We start from the raw sequence: 21,199 nt of genomic DNA on the forward strand, positions 1-21,199 counted from the left end.
ATTATTACACTTAATCCATTTTAGGGACTCCAACCCAACCTTTTAACATTCTGAAATTTGCATGTGTTTTTAGACTTACAATTGGCAATGAGTATTTGTATTTTAGGAGGTGATCTTTGTATTCTTACTACTATTTAGGTCAAAAGGTTATGCAACATGTAGAAGGAAAGGAAAAGATTGTAAAAGTTTCCTGTTGTACTCCTGTATGACTCAACTGAAACAGTCTTTTTGTATTAACATAATTTTTATTTTTAAAACAGGGGAATGAATGTTGAAGGGGAAGTGGAGATATTCTACTTTTTGTTTGTTTTTGGACATGGGTCGTATGTTCAGGTTTTCTGAGGGTCCATAGGTTTTTGTATAGGGAAGGGTGCTCATCTGTTTTAGGTGTAGAATGATTTCAAACTGATAGTCATGAACAGTAATCATTAACACTTGAAAAAGTGTTACATTATCTGAAGTTTGTTTATCATAGAGAGCTTCTAGTTGTCATTATGATGGGGAAAGCTATTTACCAGGTCATCCCAGAAATGCATGATACAATTAAATCAAGTCCAATATACTTTCTAATACAGATGTACCTTTTGATATATTTTAAAATTAGAAGTTTTTTCAAACACATTTTTTTGTAACTAGTTTCTAATATATATGTAAATGCACATGGGCCATACAATTCACTCTATGACAGGCAGATGTAGGTTATCTAAACTTGATTAGCTGTCTGAAGAGATGTGCTCTAGGTCCTTTATGCTCTTTTCAGTATGTGATGAAATGTTTTAAATGTTACTTCTTTAAATATCAAGTTCTTGCAGACAGAAACCATTTTTATCTGTAGCACACTGCCCCTGATATTACAACCCTCAAATAGAAGTTAAAACTATACTGTACCTTCTGTACTGCAAAGGGATCTCTCTGTTCATGGTCTAAGTATTTCTCCAGATTAAAGAAAGTGTCATAAAAGATGTGAGCCATTCTGCATCTCTTCAGATCCCGTAGAGTTATTTTGCCTATGTAAAAACACAGGGCTGGTAAATTCCAAGACCTGTTTTGGCAAGTGAAAAAAACTTCTACTGAAGTTTAAAAAGTATATGTAAACATTTATCTATAATAATAAAAGCATAATATGCTAATTAGACCAGACGTCCTTCCGGACAAAGCCGGGGCTGCGAGGGAAGCCCAAGGTCCCCGGTGCCAGAGGGAAGCTGGTGCCAGCAGTTGGGGGAAAGAAGGCCTACTCTTGCACGAATTTCATGTATCGGGCCTCTAGTTTTATTATAAAAGTCCCATTTCTTTCCTTTTTTGAGGTAAAATTCACATAACATAAAATTCACTATTTTAAAGTATTTTAAGTGGCTTTTAGTACACTCAGTGTTGTGCAACCATCACCACTATTGATTTCCTTAAAATTTTCTTCACCTTTCAAAAGGGAACTCCATACTCATCAAGCAGTCCCTCCTCCATCTCTTTTTACCCCCGCCCTCAAGCCCCTGGCAATCACTAGTTACTTTCTGTTTCCATGGGAAAAAAATCCCATTTCTTAAACAGGATTTGCATCAAGTGTTGGTTCCACACTAATAGTAAAGGAGAAACTTAAAAACTGTATTTTGGAAGCTTGCATGAAAGACTCTGTAAAGTTAAATAATTTAGGACAATCAGGATTACATGCCCCACGCTATTACAGAGATGACCAGTGAAAATGGCGCTTTATGCAATGTTACCATCACTGGCTGGCTTCACCAGGTCAAGCATCTGACACAGCAAATCATGGAATGGCAAGGGCTCGATGCCCATGGCTTCCATCCGTTCACACTGCTCCTCATAGAAATACTCCAGCTCGTACATGGAGAGCACACCATCCCCATCCACATCCATGCAGCGGAACCAATACTCGATGCTAGGAGAGAGGGACACTCATTAGCAATGGTCTGTACAGGTCCTTTATTCATTCAGATTTATTATGCCCACCTTCTTTTTAAATAAAAGTTACATATGTGTGCGATTGCCTCACACCTGTCAGAAAGGCTATCATAAAAATACCAACGAACAAGTGTTGACGAGGATGTGGAGAAAGGGAACTCTCGTGCACTGTGATGGGAATGCAGATTGGTGCAGCCACTCTGGAAAACAGTATGGAGTTTCCTCAAAAAATTAAAAATGGAACTGCTCTTTGATTCAGCAGTTCCACTTCTGGGAATATATTAAAAAAAACCCTGAAATACTAATTTGAAAGAATATATGCTCCTTTATGTTCATTACAGCATTATTTACAACTAGAGGCCCACTGCACGAATTCGTGCATGGGTGGGGTCCCTCGACCTGGCCAGCAATCGAGGCCTATCAGGGCCAATCAGAGCCAGCTGGCCAGGGGGGAGGGACTGCGGGAGGTTGGCTGGCCATGGGAGATTGGCTGTGGGAGCGCACTGACCAATAGGGGGCAGCTCCTGCATTGAGCGTATGCTCCCTGGTGGTCAGTGTGTATCATAGCTACCAGCTGGTCGTTCGGTCGACCAGTCGTAACAGTCGCCTAGGCTTTTATATATATAGACTAGAGGCCCGGTGCACAAAAATTTGTGCACTGGGGGGGGGGGGTCCCTCAGCTTGGCCTGTGCCCTCTTGCAGTCTGGGACCCCTCGGGAGATAACGACCTGTTGGCTTAGGCCTGCTCCCGGGTAGCAGAGGGCAGGCCCAATCCCTAGGTGCAGCCCCTGGTCAGGCTCAGAGCAGGGCCGATTGGGGAGTCGGGGCGCCGCCCCCTGTCATGCACAGAGCAGGGCGGATTGGGAGGTTGCGATGCCACCCTCAGTCATGCTCAGGGTAGGGCCGATTGGGGGGTTGGGGCACCGCCCCGTCACACTCAAGGCAGGGTCGATGGGGAGGTTGCAGCACCACCCCTTGTCATGCACAGAGCAGGGCCAATCGGGGTTGGGGCACTGCCCCCTGTCACTCACAGAGCAGGGCCCATCTGGGGGGTTGGGGCTCCGTACCCTGTCACGCACAGAGCAGGGCCAATCAGGGGGTTGGGGAGCTCCCTCATGCTCAGAGCAGGGCCAATCGGGGGTTGAGGAGCTCCCCCCATCACTCACAGAGTAGGGCCGATAGGGGAGTTGGGGCACCACCCCCTGTCACAGAGCAGGGCGGATCAGGGGGTTGGGGCACCGCCCTCTATCACCCACAGAGCAGGGCCGATCAGGGGGTTGGGGTGCAGCCACTGTCACACTCGGGGCAGGGCCGATGGGGAGGTTATGGCTCTACCCCGTCACACACACAGCTGGGCCCGTGGGGGGGGGGGGGGTTGGGGCACCGCACCCTGTCACACACACAGCCGCAGGGCGATCAGGGGGTTGGGGAGCTCCCCCCATCAGGCACAGAGCAGGGCTGATCAGAGGGTTGGGGTGCCTTCCCCTGTCACGAACAGAGCGGGGCGGATAGGGAGGTTGTGGCCCCGGCCCCTGTCACACACACAGCCACAGGGCGATCACGGAGTTTGAGCGCTGCCCCGTCACGCTGATCCCAGTGCTGGGAGGCCTCGTGGCTCCGCTGATCCCGGTGCTGGGAGGCATATTATTCTTTTACTATATAGGATAGAGGCCTGGTGCACAGGTGAGGGCCGGCTGGTTTGCCCTGAAGGGTGTCCTGGATCAGGGTGGGGGTCCCGCTTGGGTGCCTGGCCAGTCTGGATGAGGGGATGATGGCTGTTTGCAGCTGGTCATACCCCCTTCATGGTGGGGGTCCCCACTGGGGTGCCTGGCCAGTCTGGGTGAGGGGCTGAGGGCTGTTTTCAGGCTGGCGGGTGACTGAAGCTCCCAACTGCTTCTTTTTTTCTTTTTTTTAATTCTGGGCCAGCTTTAGCTTTGAGGCTTGGCTCCAGCTCTGAGGCCCGGCTGGCTGAAAGCAGGTTTCTGGGGTTTTGTTTAGCTTCTATATTTGTAACAATGTTTCAAACTGCAAGCTCAGAGGCCGGCAGCAGCAGGCGGGGAATGTTGGTTTCCTCCGTCACTGAAGCAAGCAAGCCTCATGTTCGCTTCAAGCTGCCTGGCTGCCGGCCGCCATCTTGGCTGGCAGTTAATTTACATATTGCCCTGATTAGCCAATGGGAAGGATAGCGGAGGTACGGCTAATTACCATGTTTCTCTTTTATTAGATAGGACAGCCATGATTTGGAAACAGTGCAAGTGCCCATCAGTTGATGAGTGGATAAAAAAGCTGTCATACATTTATACAATGGAATACTACTCGGCTATAAAAATGAAGAAAATCTTACCTTTTGCAACAGCATGGATGAACTTGGAGAGTATTATGCTAAGTGAAATAAGCCATTCAGAGAAAGACAAGTACCATATGATTTCACTTATATGTGGAATCTAATGAACAGATTAAACAAAGTGGAGGCAGACTTATGGATACAGAGAACAGACTGACAGCTGTCAGAGAGGAGGAGTGTGGGAGCCTGGGTGAGAAGGGTGAAGGGATTAAGCAAAGAAAAAAAAGAAAGACTTATGGACACAGATAACAATATGGCAGAGGGAGGAGATAGAAGAAGGAAAAAGCGGGATAAATAGTGACAGAACACTTGCCTTGGGGTGGTAAACTCACAATATACAGATGATAGAGTGTAGACTTGTATACCTGAAACCTGGATAATTTTACCCCAATAAATTCAATTAAAAAAATAAAAGTTACATATGGGTATAAAGTTCAGACTCAGAGAAATAGTTTTATAAAATTTGTAAGGAGAGTGGGATCTAAGTAACAAAATAAACTGATGAACCAAGTGGATTCAGAGACATGGAGAGGGTGGGTGGGTGGAAGTTAATCAACCAAAGACCTTCTATGCATATGTGCGTAACCCATGGACACAGACAATAGGGTGCCGAAGGCCTGGGGCGGGTCGGGGGAGGGGACCAATGGGGGGAAAGAGGGGACATATGTAATACTTTTAACAATGAAGATTTAAAGAGAAAAAAATTGTAAGGAGAAATGGCAGACCCATTCTTTCCTTTATTTTTCCTTCCCCAGAACCAACCACTTTCTACACCTGATTATTATGGTTTTTATCTTATATTTTCAGATAAGAGGCTTATATTGCTCCTCTCTTACATTTCTGTTTTAAGAACTGTATATTAATTTCACACTATGAAAGACGAGATTTCAGCTTTTTTACCACTCATCCCACTTTACCTACATGCCCTTCCCAATCTCTTATTTTAAATTACTGAACATTCAGAATGTATAACTATATTTTATCTCGTATTTGTTTAGTTTTCTGTGTATGTATTACTAATTTAACCCCCCCAAAATCTCTGCCCGTTTTCTACATCCATAATTAGTCCCATCATGTATTCCACTAGTTGGATTTTCTTGATGAAGTATTTCTTGGTTCCTTCTGACCTACTCTAATTTGAACTAGCTGATCTCAGGGATTGGTTCACAGTTTCATTCTAGGGATTCCTTTCACCTTTTTCCTGTTTCTTGTATCACAATTTTCCTCATTCTTAGTTTACTTCCTTCTTTAGTGTAAACACATCCTTCAGTAGCATGGCAGGTAAATTTTTTGAGACTATGAATAGTTGTAAATACCTTTTATCTGCCCCCTAACTTGGTTGGTATTTTGGCTAGTTATAGAATTATAGCTTGGTGATGGCTTTTCCTTCAGAATTTTAAAGGCACTGATCCATTGTCCTCTATCTATCTAGTATTGTTGAGAAGTCTAAAGCCATGTTGATACCTGATCCTTTGTAACCTGTCTTTTTTTTTAGTTTTTATTTTCTTTGAAGCCTGTAGAGGTTTCTCTGTGTGGCTAGTATTTTGAAATATTAAGTACCTTTATTTGGGTCTAATTCACCTATTTTGCTGGGCTGAGAGCCTGCTCTATCTGGAAACTAGCATCCTTTAAGTTCTTAGATATTTTCTTTTTCTTTTTTAAAAATATATTTTATTGATTTTTTACAGAGAGGAAGGGAGAGGGATAGAGAGTTAGAAACATCGATGAGAGAGAAGCATCGATCAGCTGCCTCCTGCACACTCCCTACTGGGGATGTGCCCGCAACCAAGGTACATGCCCTTGACCAGATTTGAACCCGGGACCCTTGAGTCTGCAGGCCAATGCTCTATCCACTGAGCCAAACCGGTTAGGGCTTAGATATTTTCTTAAAGTATTTTATTTCTTCCCTGCCTAGCATCAAAGAGAAAAATGAATGAAAAAATGAAGATAGTTTAAGGAACTATGGCACAACATTAATCGGAGAAACACTCATATTATCAGGGTTACAGAAGGAGCAGAAAGAGAGAAAGGGGCAGAAAACTTATTGAAGACATAATGGCTACCTTCCCTAACATGGAGAAGGAAACAGACATCCAGATCCATGAAACCCAGAGAGTTCCAAATAAGAGGAACCCAAAATACCCACACCATGATACATTATAATTAAAGTGTCAAATAGTAAAGACAATGAGATAACCTTAAAAGCAGAAAGAGGAAAAACAACTTCATATGTATAAGAGAATCCCGCCGCTCCCCCCAAATACTAGCAGCAGAATATTCAGCAGAAACTAGGTAGGCCAGAAAGTGGCACAATATATTCAAAGTGCTATAAGAAAAAATAATTCCAACAAAGGATATCTGAATTACCTATCTGGCAAATATGCCAATCAGAATTGAAGGAGAGTTTTCCAGATAAATGAAGCTAAAAGAGTTCATCACCACTAAACTGGCCTTACAAGAAATGACAAAGGGACTTTTTTTTTTCTTCAAAGGGACTTTCTTCAAGCTGAAAAGAAAGGGTGCTACAGTAGGTCCTTGGGTTATGTCGGAGATCCATTCCTACAGCGCGATGTAATGCGATTTTCGCCGTAATGCGGAACCCACCTACATAAGCACCTACGTCACTCACATGGAGCACATACACAGCAGTAATTAAGTGAAACAGTAAAAAAAAATTAAAAGAAAGATAACAATTCCTGACCTTTACTTGTGGTAAGTAAATAATAAAAAACATACAGCACATATGTACATATGTTGAAATAACAGAACTTTTTTTAAATAAATAAATGGGAGATGGTGACATAACCACAAAATGACATACGTTGAGTCCTATGTTACCCGAGGACTGCCTGTAATTAGGAATAAAAGTATAAATCTCACTGGTAAAGGTAAACATATAGTAAAGGTATATTAATCACTTATAAAGCTAGTATAAAGGTTAAAAGACAAAATTAGTAAAAATATAACAATTACTTAAGGGATACAACAAAAAGATGTAAAATATGACATCTACACTAATAAAAGACAAAGATGCTAAATGACCTTACCTTGATACGCCCAAGCCACGCCCACCAGCCAATCAGAGCGACTATATGCAAATTAACCCAACCAAGATGGTGGCCAGCAGCCATGGAACTGGAGCAAGCAGGAGGCTTGGTTGCCCCAGCAATGGAGGAAGCCAAGCTTCCCGCATGCTCTGGCCGGCTGTGGCCTCCGCAAAAGGGAACAAAGTTTCAATTATAGAAGCTAAATAAATCCCAGATACCTGCTTTCAGCCAGCCTCCACTGGGAGCTTGGGTGGCTAAGGGCTGTGGCCAGCCTGAAAACAGCCATTAGCCCCTCACCCAGGCTGGCCACACCCTCATGGGGTAAGGGTCCCTGCTGGGGGGCTTGGCCAGCCTGCAAACAGCTATCAGCCACTTACCCAGGCTGGCCAGGCACCCCAGCAGGATCCCCCTCTCTGAAGGGGGTGTGGCTAGCCTGAAAACGGCCCTCAGCCCCTCACCCAGGCTGGCCAGGCACCCCAGCGGGACCCCCACCCTGATCCGGGACACCCTTCAGGGCAAACCAGCCGGCCCTCACCTGTGCACAAGGCCTCTATCCTATATAATAAAAGGACAATATGCAAATTGACCCTAACAGCAGAGCGACTGGGAATCACTGGTCACTATGACATACACTGACCGCCAGGGGACAGACGCTCAATGCAGGAGCCCCCTGGTGGTCAGTGCGCTCCCACAGGGGCAGTTCTGCTCAGCCACAAGCCAGGCTGACGGTTGCCAGTACAGCAGTGGTGGTGGGAGCCTCTCCCGCCTCCTCAGCAGCGCTAAGGATGTCCGACTGCTGCTAGGCCTGCTCCCCGCTGGCAAGTGGGCATCCCCTGAGGGCTCCCGGGCTGCCAGAGGGATGTCTGACTGCCAGCTTAGGTCCAATCCCCTGGGGAGCGGGCCTAAGCCAGCAGGTGGTCATTCTCCAAGGGCTCCCAGACTGCGAGAGGGCATAGGCCGGGCTGAGGGACCCTCCCGAGTGCACAAATTTTTGTGCACCTGGCCTCTAGTCTCTCTGTATAAAAGCCCAGTGACCTTTTCAGCGGAATGACCAGAACAACCAGTTGCTATGATGCGCACTGGCCACTAGGGGGCAGACACTCAATGCAGGAGCTGCCCTCTGATGGTCAGTTCACTCCCACAGTGGGAATGCCGCTCAGCCAGAAGCCGGGCTCACGGCTGGTGAGTGCAACAGCGGTGGTAGGAACCACTCCTGCCTTCACAGCAGCGCTAAGGAGCGGCGAGCCAAGTGGTAAGAAGCCAGCAGGCGGGCAGTAAGAAGTGGCAAGCCAAGCGATAAGGATCGAGCAGGTGGGCAGTTAGGAGCGAACAGGCTGGCAGTCAGGAGTGAGGGGTCCCAGATTGTACAGGGTGCAGGCTGGGCTGATGGTCCCCCTCCGCCCCCCGCACATGAATTTGTGCATTGGGCCTCTAGTAAAACATAAAAAGCAGAAGGGGGAGAGTAAAAATCTAGAGCATTAGACTATGTTCAAGCTTAAGTTCTTATCAACTGAAAACTTTTAAATATAAGCTGTTATAGGTAAGCCTCATGGTAACCACAAATCAGTGATTAAGTATGGTCATCAATAGATGCAGAAAAAGCATTTGACAAAATTCAATATCCATTTATGAAAAGCTGAAAGCTTTCCTGTGAGATTAGGAACAAGACAAAGTATCCACTCTCACCACTTTTATTCAACACAGTACTCGAAATTCTAGCCATTATAATTAGGGAAGAAAAATAAGTAAAAGGCATCAAATTGGAAAGGAAGAAGTAAAACTGTTACTATTTGCAAATGAAAATCCTGAAACATTGTTAGAACTCAAAAATGAACTCAGTAAAATTGCAGGATTCAAAATCAATTACAAAAATCTATTGCATTTCTATAATTAACAACAAATTAGCAGAAAGAGAAATTAATATCACTTTATAATTTCAACAAAAAGAATAAAATACCTGGGAATAAATTTAGCCAAGGAGGTGAAAGATTTGTATACTGAAAACTATAGGGCAGTTATGAAAGAAAATAAAGAAGATACACATAGATAGAAAGATAGTCCATGCTCAAGGATTGTTGGAATATTGTTAAAATGTGCATACTCAAATCAATCTATAGAGTCAATGCAATCCCTATCAAAATTCCAGTTTTAAAATAAATGCAAACCATGAAAGAATGTGAATAACCAAAGCAATCTTGAGCAACAAGAACAAAGCTGGAGGCATTGAACTACCTGAATTCAAAATATACTACAAAGCTTAGTATTCAAAACAGTATGGTATTGGCAGAAAATCAGAAACATAGTTCAATGGAATGGAATAAAGAGAACAGAAATAAACCCACACATATATGGTTAACTGATTTATGACAAAGGAGCCAAGAATACACAATGAGGAAAAGGAAAGTCTCTCCAATAAATGGTGTTGGGAAAAGGACAGCCACTACTATCTTACTCCATACACAAAAATTAACTCAAAATGGATTAAATATATGAACGTAAGACCTGAAAGCATAAAAATCCTAGAAGAAAACAGGTGATAAGCTCCATGACATATGTCCTGACAGTGATTTTTAAAAATCTGACACCAAAAACAAAGGCAACAAAAAGCAAACACTGCTCAGCCGGTATGGCTCAGTGGTTGAGTGTTGACCTATGAACCAGGAGGTCATGGTTGGATTCTTGGTCAGGGCACGTGCCTGGGTTTCAGGCTCGATCTCCAGTAGGGGTCGTGCAGGAGGCAGCTGATTGATGATTCTCTCTCATCACTGATGTTTCTATCTCCCTCTCCTCCCTTCTTTTCTGAAATCAATAAAAACATAGTTTAAAAAATATTTATAAAAAACAAATACTGAGTTGGTCATATAATTTTTATCCATCATTTTGTTAATGTGTTATATGACATTTATTGATTTGTGTATACTGAACCATCCTTGCATCCTAAGGATAAACTCCACTTGACCATGGTGCATGATCACTTTAATGTGCTGTTGAATTCAGTTTGCTAGCATTTTGTTGAGGATTTCTGCATGTATGTTCACCAAGAATTTTGGCCTGCAGTTCTCTTGTAGTGTTCTTGTCTGGCTTTGGTATAAAGGTAATGCTGGCTTCATAAAATGTTTGGAATAGTTCCACCTTTTAAAAATTTTTTGAAAAGTTTGAGAAGGACTGGAATTCTTTAACTGGTAGAATTCTCCTGGGAAGTCATCAGGTCTTGGGCTTTTCTTTTTTGGGATCTATTCCCTTACTCGTTACTGGTCTATTCAGATTTTCTATTTCTTCATGCTCAGTCTTGGTAGGTTGTATGTTTCTATGAATTCATTCATTCATTCTACTATGAACATATATCCAATTTGCTGACATATGTTCATAGTAATCTCGTGATCCTCTGCATATTTGTGGTATCCTTCCCTCAGGGGAAGAGTGTCTTTCTACATGCTGAGCAGCCTGGGCTTAGGGGATGATTTTCCTTTCTACCTTCTTCAATGCATTTTTTCTTATTTCTGTGCTCCATCTGGATGCTGCAGCCTCTCATCTGGAATCCTTATATCTTGTGAAGGTATTTTTGTGCATCGATAGTTAAAATTGATGCTTCTGGGAAGATATGAGCAATGGAAACTTGTACATTGTCTACCTTGCTGATATGCCTCTTATGGCTAAATTTTAAAATTACACATATCACATTTCAATTTCCAATTACGTTATTTTTTGGACTGCTTCTCTAATTTTCATATCTTGCCTCTATTTTCTATTGCTTCTTTTTTCTTTTTCTTTCTGAAAGGTTTTCTTAACTTCATCTTCTGAACCGTCCCCCCACCCCCCTTACTGCTATCATAATTTTGATTTTCCAGAGTTCTTTTTTGGCTACCTAAATGTTCTTTTTATAAAAAGTATCATTCTGTTAATGTTCTGTGAATGTAATTTCTCTTATCTCCCTGAGGATATCAAAACAGTTGTCTTGCCTGGCAGGTGTGGCTAAGTGGTTAAGCGTCGACCCAAGATCAAAGAGGGTGCCAGTTTGATTCCTGGTGGTCATATGCCCCAGCTGTGGGCTCGATCCCTAGTAGGGGATGTGCAGGGGGTAGCCTATTGATGTTTCTCTCTCATCGATGTTTCTCTCTCTATCCCTCTACCTTCCTCTCTAAAAAGCAATAAAAACATACTAAAAAATAGTAACAGTTGTCATCATTATTGTTGTTGCTGAGGATTTCTTCTCCCTGAATTCTGCTTCAGCTAAGTTACTTTCCTCACCTTCTATTAGTTTGGTTTCTATCTTTTATGTAAGAGGCTTTACTTAGGTATTTAGTGATCCTTTGTTCACTGCTAATATTTAAGAGTAAATGCTAAAAAGCTGAATGGAAGTTCTAACCTATGGGTTTGTGGACTCTGAGCTTTACTGTACAGTGATCTGGCTGGATTGTTTCCTTGGGGATGACCTGATGTCATATCTTCTGTTTTTTATTCTTGGGCTAGTCAAAGATGTTGCAGAAAAACATCTTTTAGTCTTCTGCCAGATTTAGGATTCTGTAAGTTGAATGAAGAATGAAGACTGGGCATCTCAGCAATCACTACGCACATATTCATCTCATGTGTTTTCAATGTGGACCGATACCTTTAATTGTACCTAGTGCTCCCCAGTCCAGAGGCCCTCTTATTTTACATTCTCCAGGAATAACGCACACAGTCTTCTGCCTCAGTAGAGGAGATGTTCTAGAGATCAACTGTTTCTTTAAACAACTTTCTATAAACTCTCTGATTTTTGGCTCTATCTTTACCTTGCCCCCACTTCCAATGTTTTTGATACCCCCAAGTTCTGACTGTTTGGAGGTTTTTGCTGGGTATATCTAGTTACTTCTTGGTCTTTAATTCTGGTGGCTTAGGATTCAGAATCTGCTAAGTGTATTTACTTTCCAGTTTGCAAATCTTTTTGTTGTTGCTGTTAATGTTCACCTGAAGATATTTTTCCACTGATTTTTAAGGAGGGTGGAAGAGAGAAGGAAAGACAGAGAGAAACACATCTACTGGTTGCCTCCTGCACACACCCCGACCAGGGCCCAGGCCAGGGACAAGCCTGCAACCAACGTACGCACCTCAAATGGAATCGAATCCAGGACCCTTTCGTCCATAGGCCGACACTCTAGCCATTGAGCCAAACTGCCTAGGGTGCAAATGTTTATCGTTGTTATCTCTTCTCCTTTGTTATTATGGATATATTCCTTGAAGAAAATTCTCTTTACTGTCATTAAAGTGAAATTTCAAAAGAGGCCAAAAGTACCACATGTGGTTAAGTTGCTATCTTCACCAGAAGTTTATTCACACTCTATTATGGCTACGTTATCATTTAGCACTGTCACTTAGGATAGCAAGTATAGCCATGTCATCAATTAATCACAGAATATGAAGCCAATAGCATTAATTGGTAACAAGGAACAATATCTTATCTAATAACAGACAAACATGGTAATTGACCGTACCTTCGCTACACCTCCCATTGGCTAATCAGTGAGATATGCAAATTAACCGCCAACAAAGATGGTGGTTAATTTGCATACACAGGCGTGGAGTGGCAGAGCGAAGACTGAAGGCGGCTCTGGCCTGAGCAGCGAAGGCTTAAAGGCGGCTCCAGCTGGAGCGAAAGCCTGGGTCCCAGGTGCCCGAGGAAAACCGGTGCTGGCAGCCAGGGGAAGGGAAGGCCTATTGCACGAATCTTTTCATGCAACAGGCCTCTAGGTTTTCTATAAGGAACTACTGATTATGGCAACGTAAAACTTTCCAAGAGAAGATTCTTGAAGACCCTTGATTAAATTCCCAGTTGTAAGCCTTAAGATATATTAAGAGCCTTCATACATTTAATGGTTTTTTAAACTTGTTTGTTTTGTTACTCCTTACCCGAGGATATTTTTCCATTGATAGAGAGTGGAAGGGAGGGGGAGAGACAGAGAGAGAGAAACGTCAATGTGAGAAAGACACATATTATTTCTTTCATGAAACTCGTTTTTTCCACCATGTCTTTCATAAGCCACAAACCTGATTTCTTAAGTGTTGCCTACTACATTTTGTAAAATAAAACTTTGATTTTGATGTAGAGCTATTTTCTTCATTATGCTACAAGTGAAGTTTAATGGTCTTCTGCTCATATTCTGCTTTAGGAAAGCAATGTGAAGTAAAGCACTGAGAATAAATACACTGGGTGGCTAGTAAGTACCAGTAGGCACCAAAGAAACAAAGATCAACAAGTCAAAATCAGAAGTAACTTTCTTCTATGACTGGCCACATTTTGAGTCTCTTAAGCAATAAGGAATTTCAGAACACCAAAAGAACTCTCTTTTAGAGATTCCACAGCCTATTTGAGAAGATAGGCATGTAAACATGCTGTCTCGTATGATGAGCTATACATTATAGTGATAAAGAGCCCAGGATTTGAAGTCACACAGACCTGGATTTGAATCCAAGCTAGGTCACTTATTAGGTGTGCAATCTCTCAGAATTCTGTTTCTTCAACTATAAAATGGAACAACTGATACCTAAACTCAGTGACATGAAGATTAAATAAGCTACTGCAAATGAAATATTTGTTACTGGACAAAAAGTAAAACCTCAACAATATGTTAGCTGTTAGGCAGGAGAAAGGCAACATGAAAAGGAGAAAAGGGGCACAAAGAAATCTTTGGTTCTAATAACCTCTTTTGACAAAATTTTCTAAGTAGAGATCCAGTGATGGATCTCAAGGTCTGAAAAGTTGATCTGCTTCTGGTAATGACAAACTGAATATTTTGCTTATTCCTCTCTATTAAGAGAATATAGAGGAAAAATTTGTTAATAAGAAAGGGAAAAATTACAGCATCCAGATCTAGAAGGAAATTCAGAGAGAAAGAGCCTAGCATTTGAGATCATCTTTCCCTGGGGGCATCTGCTGATTCTGGGGTCTGAGAAGATGAGAAGTTGAACTTGGACTTGCTAGTTTTTTGGGTCTATCTTTATGAGAGATGCTAATCTGTAGTTTTATTTTCTTGTGTTTGTCTAGTTTTGGTATCAAGGTGATACTGACTTTATTCACAATTTGCTCTTCTTTGCCTCTCCAATTCACTACTGAGCCCATAAAGATCATAAAACAACAGAAATTCACAGTACCTATTCCCACATTCCACATAAGTGCTTGCTAGTCCTACTCATCCCTCAGGATAGCTCACATGCCACTTCACCCTTGTTTCTGGGGATAACAACACTTTTCTTGATACGCTGTGAAACTCTGGATTCAGTCTGAGAGGAGAGACCAAGTCTAATCCAACTTGGCACCCTGAGGCTGAGTTGGCAATGACTAGGTATACATCATGACTTTTTCAAACTTTGTTCCTGTGTTTAACATCTTGACAAGGAAACTTAGAAGTCATACCTGGTGGGGTTCCTTTTATCTTCCTCCGATATCAAGAACCAAACAAAATCTGCATAGCTCATTCTTCCCTCTTTCTGTACTGTTTTTCCCCTGGGAAAGGAAAACAAAGCACAAGGTTTTAAGTTTCCTGAGTAATTAAATAAATTTAGTAGGATGATAGATAAAGAAATAAGTGATATCTTCCTTTGGAAATTAAGTTAAACTTAAAAAAATAATCACCAGGATCAATACTGCTACCTGCATTTAGATAAAGGCCTAATGCTCATATATTGAAAAATTAATACTGTCTTATATGAAGCCATGACTGTATATATTGCAGAAAGTCTTGTTACAGTTTTACTTGTAGTTCATTAAAAAAAACCCACCTCATTGGAGGATATGTTTTTATTGATTTGAGAGAGAGAGAAGAAAGGAGAGAAACACTGATGTGAGAAAGAAACATCAATCAGTTGCCTTCCTTACAAGCCCTGACCAGGAATCGAACCTGTCACCTTCTGGTGTATGGGACAACACACTGGCCGAACCACAGTGGCCAGAGCACTTGTAGTTCATTTTTTATTTTCAGAAAATTTTCTTACCTTGTTACTGCCCCAGAGAATATCCTTTCAATAATTCTGTTTGACGAAGCTAAACATAAATAAGAAAGTACAAAGTTAGTTACAAACATGCTCCATAAAGGTAGTACTTTTGGCAAATTTATTTTTAGTAGTTACAAGCTAAAACATAATCATCTTCCACAACAGGAGTAGTTAAAATTTTACTTATGCATCATTTATACTTAAAAAAAAATAAGAATATGAGGTGGCTTAATCAACAAATCAATAAATCATTTAAAAAAAGAACAAGAAAATGGATGTGCCTGACAGCAAGGATATATTTATGTAATTGAACACCAAGTTAGTTTTGGACATCCTGACAACTAAGACAAAAATGTATTGGTTGTTTTATCGAATAAGACAACTTTTCCTCTAAAACAAGACAAATCTTATCCTAGCATTCATTTCAAGGAGGAACTGATCATCAGCTCCTAATATAAGGGATGTTGAATAAAAAAAGGAGATTGTTTTTAAGTAGAATTTTACAAAATATACCAAAAGATACTATAAACATATATTTCTTAAATTCTCATTCTATAAAAGTCCAGAGTACAACATGGCTTAATGTATAATTTTTAGAAATTCCATCAGTTTTACTTGAAGAGAGAGACAAGTATATCTTGAGAAAGTATGTTGCTTTTGATAATAGATCCTGGAGTCTAGAGTAGCATACCTCATTGTGGGTTCAAAAAACCCCCAAAACATTAGTTTTTAAAAAGTAGATGACAATGGATATCAGGCCTAGGGATATGGTAAGGACATATCTCTTCTTTTAACAAGTGTCCCAGACAATGGCATGCACACTAAAATTTCAGAACCAAGGATAAGGTCACTAGAGAGCTAGCAGCTAGCAGCAGCTAGCATAAACTTAGGTACAATTAGCATAAAGGTAAATTAGTTTGGCTAAAGAATGTTGAGACTATGGGTGTCAGTACAGTCATGTCTGGCCACGTACTGAAGCTTATATAAGGACCCTCTAGACTTGTTGAGCATTGGTTTATGCGGTTAATAATTTGAACTAGATAGAACAAAAGAGGGCTGTATAAGAAAGGCAAGAATATTTAATTCCAAAGCTAAAGTATTTTTTGAAAGTCTATTTTTTTTTAGATTTGGAAGATTTAGCTCTCTAAAACTGAAGATCATGTTGTCCCATTAAGAAGAGGTCAGTGGGTGGGCAATTATGTAGTTTCAGTGGCCCAATCATTATGCAGGTCCAGATGCCTGTTTTTCTAGACTTCATCCCTTTAACATGACTATATGAATTGCTATGTGTAGATATTCAATATTTTGGGATGTAATGAGTATTATGTCAGTCAGAGTGGGTGCTTTAGAGCCCCTAGGCTTTTTCATGACCTCTAGCGGCTGGCTCATATTCTACAGATGACCTGACACTGAGAAGGTAATTAGAAGGTACATGGCTAATAAAGCTGACCCGATGAATAGGTCCATCTTTTTGGTGACAGGAAGGCTATGAGTACTTGAGGAAGTAGTACTAAAATGCTTATCAAATAAGTACATTTGAATATTTTCCTCTTCATGCCTGATTGGCACCTGAGAATCTGTGAGGTAGAACTGTTTGTTAAATATGAAAGTTATATGAAACTTAATATCATATAGAATGAATCTTTTCTTAAGATGTATACAGACATGCCAAATAGCAGAAGCAAAATTCAATGCATTTATTTAAGAGTTGTACTCTGCTGCATCTAAAAGGCTTTTAAGGTTGATTTAAGAAAAATCAACAGTGCCTGAGGAGACATTTAAGAACTGAACAGGGACAATCTTATGAGAGAAGAATGAACCACTGTATCTTGGTTAAAGATATTAAGTCACTCGGTTCTATGTTTTCTACTGGTAAAAATGATGCATAAAGGAGTATGTGATATATAATTTTTTGTTTTCTGACAAAAGAAAGCACAAAAAATTCATCTGCAAAAAATATATATTTTCTGAACTAAATTCCTAAAAGTAAGCTTTTGTAAGAGTCCTTCAAACATTGGCACATTAGAAACATTATTTTCAGCCATGAGTGTGTATAAATACTATAAAATGAGAAATTTATAAAGGAATATACATACTCTCTTTCAAATAAACTTCAATTCAATTCATAATCAGAAAGTAAACACCACAGGCTCTCCAACTCATCAAAACTAAGACTCTAATTGCTTACTTACCTCCAAACTCCTTCTCCAACACCTGGCTTCTAAATAAAAAAAATTAGTATTTTCACTTATTCCCACTTAAAAATTCTTGGCCCTTTAGGTTACCGAATTTAAAAAATAGAAATTCTCCATAATGAGGGGGGACAATTTATGTAACTGTTGCCTTCTTCAAAATAGTTAAGTATCAACATCTATAGAAACTCACCCTGGTCATTGTATCGAGACAGATCGGCCTGGCTGATGTAGAGGTCATGATCACTATCTAGTTCCCAGAATTTACAATAAATAACATAAAAATGTTCATAGGAAAAGTAGTCTGTGATTTGGTTTATATCTTCCTCTTCTTCCAAAAGCGCTAGAGTCTGAAATGGTATGAATAAAGAAAATTTATTTATTTTTATTTATTTATTTTTTAAATATATTTTATTGATTTTTTACAGAGAGAAAGGGAGAGGGATAGAGAGTTAGAAACATCGATGAGAGAGAAACATCGATCAGCCGCCTCCTGCACACCTCCTACTGGGGATGTGCCCGCAACCAAGGTACATGCCCTTGACCGGAACCAAACCTGGGACCTTTCAGTCCGCAGGCCGACACTCTATCCACTGAGTCAAACTGGTTTGGCTTATTTTAAAATTATGAAAACCCAGCTTTGGGCATTATATAGAATCTAGTAAGTTTTTCTTTTAAATTTGAATTTAAAAACTTGGTTTTAGTATCAAATCAGGAACTTTAATAGGTAACCTCACTCTCCCTTTTATCACCTGATCAATCTATAAGCATTAATGAGCTCTGTAATATGCTCAGCAAAGGGTTAGATGCTATGGAGGACTTAAAAGCAAGGGGACTGCAGCCTATCCGAGGCCCCCACAGAACAATTAAACAACAGGTTTAGTTACATGGCCACATATTGACATGCTTTTAACTTTTCAGTTATGCAGTGACATCTATTCTATTATGAAGAGTGGGCATCCACATATAGGGTTTTTCTTTTCTTTTTTTTTTAATCTTCACCTGAGGATATTTTTTTCACTGATATTTAGATAGAGTGGAAGGGAGGGAGGGAAGAAGGGAGGGAGGGAGAGAAGGGGAGGGGAGAGGGAAGGGGAGAGGGAAGGGAAGGGAAGGGAAGGGAAGAAAGACATTGATTGGTTGCCTTCTTAACTTGCCCAGACCGTGGCTGGGATTGAACCAGCAACCCAGGTATGTGCCCTAGACAGGGAATCAAACCTGGACCCTTCAGTGCTTAGGCCAATGCTCTAACCACTAAGTAATATTGGCCAGGTTGAAACCTGTATGGTTTTATTAATCAATGTCATCCTAATAAATTCAATAAAAAACGAAATACTAAAAAAAACCCAAACACCCAAAAACTCAAAAAAACAGCCATACAAAACCATGTAATACATATATGTATGTCTCTATATATGAATAAAACCACAGATAAATGGGTTCCTTCTAGGGAAAAGGGGGTGAAATGGCAGGGTGATGAGATAAACAGTGACTTCAGATTATTATTCTAGATATGTTCATGTTATTAGAATATTTTATGAGCATATATTCATGTATAAGAGGAAGGCTAAGGGGGAGGTAGGGAAAAATAGAGGAGAATAAGTCATACTCTAGGAAGCACAACACTTGAGTTCTAGTTCTAATTCAGTCACTTACTTGCTGTTTGATCTTATTTAAGTCATTCTATCATATTTGGGCTTCACATTTTATCACAAGTTTAAAAAAAAGGACTATAATGATTCAGAAACTATGAACTCTAATATGCTTCAGGAATGTGAGATGTAAGGCCTCTTTTAGGGAATTGCCATCTAAACCCAATCCATATTACCTACTGAGAGCCCAGGCATACACAAAGTATGCAATAGATATTAATAATACTGTGATGATTACTGTTCATTTCAGAATACAAAAAGTTTGTGTATCTATTATGGGCTGCTAATTTTGCCAACTCTACATTACTTTGTTTCAGATAAAGACAGAAAAAACATAGATTAAATAAGGGTGTCTTAGCCTAAACTACATTTATTTATTTTTTTAAAATATATTTTTATTGATTTTTTACAGAGAGGAAGGGAGAGAGATAGAGAGTTAGAAACATCGATGAGAGAGAAACATCGATCAGCTGCCTCCTGTGCATCTCCCACTGGGGATGTGCCCACAACCCTGGCACATGCCCCCGACCAGAATCGAACCTGGGACCCTTCAGTCCGCAGGCTGACGCTCTATCCACTGAGCCAAACCGGTTTCGGCATAAACTAAACTACATTTAGTATAATTCATTTAAGATAAAATATTTCATTTATTTTCAAGTGTGAACAATTTTACCTTCTTCAGGATAAGAGGCTTGAATAATCCGGCATGAAGATTATCTCGGTAAAAGGCTCCCACTAGTGGTCAGTACTTTCTCATAAAATAAATAAAATAATTGAATAAAATGTACTCTTTGTTAGAAGGAATTTTTAGTACTTTTCTCCAGCAGGAGCTGGATAAAGAGTCATTGTTGAAACGATCAAGTTGAAATTCTTCTATTTCTTTTGCAAGGCCCTTCCCAACCCCGCTCCATCTCACCCCTCAAGCCTCATCACTGGTCACTCTCTGTGGAGCCTTTGGCCACTTAAGACTGTCCTGCAGTTCTTGAACGTGACACTTTCATGCTTCTGGGCCTTGCTTATGATGCTTCCTTTATCTGCCCTTTTCTTCTAATTTCTATCTTGGTAAACTCCTGATATCTCCAAGGTCAAGATCACATGCCAGTCCTTCTGTGGTCTTCTTTGCATAGTTATACTTTTCTGTGGAATTTTTCAAGTCAGGTGTGGCAGTGCACTTTTTTTTTTTTTTTTTTATAATATATTTTTATTGATTCAGAGAGGAAGGGAGAGGGAGAGAGAGATAGAAACAACAATGACAACAGAGAATCACTGATTGGCTGCCTCCTGCCTGCCCCCTACTGGGGATCGAGCCTACAACCAGGCATATGTCTTTGACGGGAATTGAACCCAGGACCCTTACAGTCCACAGGCTGACGCTTACCCACTGAGCCAAACCAGCTAGGGCAGTGCACTTTTTCTCTGCAGTGCATGTGTTGATGTAAAAATCCCTTGTTATTCATCTTTGTTCCTCCCAACATATCCCAGGTGTCTGATAAACGCGTAATGATTGAAAGTAGTGACAGAGCTTCACATACAATAAGCACTCAAATATTTGTTAAATGAAGTAAAATTATTAAATTGTTCCTTATATATGAATTTCAGAGAGGCATACTTGCAAAAAGTTGCTTTTTCTTATCTCTGTCGAAGTAATTTTCCCACTCCAAGATCTGTTCACTGTGTAGAATATCCTCTGAATAACCTGGTCCCAAAGGAAAACAAAACCAGATAAAAACATTAAAGATATCAATTACTTCACCAAAGGCCACTGAATCTTATCAACATACTTTAAATCTGATAAATTTTGACTTTTTGATGATGTCAAGTATCATTTCTAGTAAAAATTAACTCTTTAAAAAATCTACAGCTATATAGTTTGCATCTGCCCCTATCAGTCCAAGAATAAAAAAACGTCTTTCCACAGTCTGCCTTTGCCCAGCTGCCTACATGTCACTTTCTTAGTTTACCTTTCATCTTATACTGTGATGCCTGATTCAAGTAGTACTGGATGTTTTGGGAAGGTAAATGAGGTGGGAAATATATACTGGGTTCGCTTAATAATTAATGGGTCAGAAGAATGGCTGC

The 21,199-nt window shown here is 40.5% G+C and overlaps 1 protein-coding gene across 2 annotated transcripts in view; it reads right to left on the reverse strand.

The window, feature by feature from the left end:
- PPP2R3A (protein phosphatase 2 regulatory subunit B''alpha) overlaps positions 1 to 21,199 on the reverse strand; it is a gene marked incomplete at its 5' end in the record, with an annotated part of 153,306 nt that overhangs the window by 34,992 nt on the left and 97,115 nt on the right. For both annotated transcript variants that reach the window (XM_081106169.1, XM_081106170.1), the window contains 6 exons: positions 889 to 1,007; positions 1,719 to 1,894; positions 14,699 to 14,788; positions 15,277 to 15,325; positions 17,662 to 17,818; positions 20,730 to 20,816. In XM_081106169.1, the coding sequence (XP_080962295.1) occupies positions 889 to 1,007; positions 1,719 to 1,894; positions 14,699 to 14,788; positions 15,277 to 15,325; positions 17,662 to 17,818; positions 20,730 to 20,816 (678 nt within the window). The remainder of the gene's footprint in view (positions 1 to 888; positions 1,008 to 1,718; positions 1,895 to 14,698; positions 14,789 to 15,276; positions 15,326 to 17,661; positions 17,819 to 20,729; positions 20,817 to 21,199) is intronic.

This window comes from Myotis nattereri (genome assembly GCF_964212035.1).
Source record: "Myotis nattereri genome assembly, chromosome: 14".
Lineage (NCBI taxonomy): Eukaryota > Metazoa > Chordata > Mammalia > Chiroptera > Vespertilionidae > Myotis > Myotis nattereri.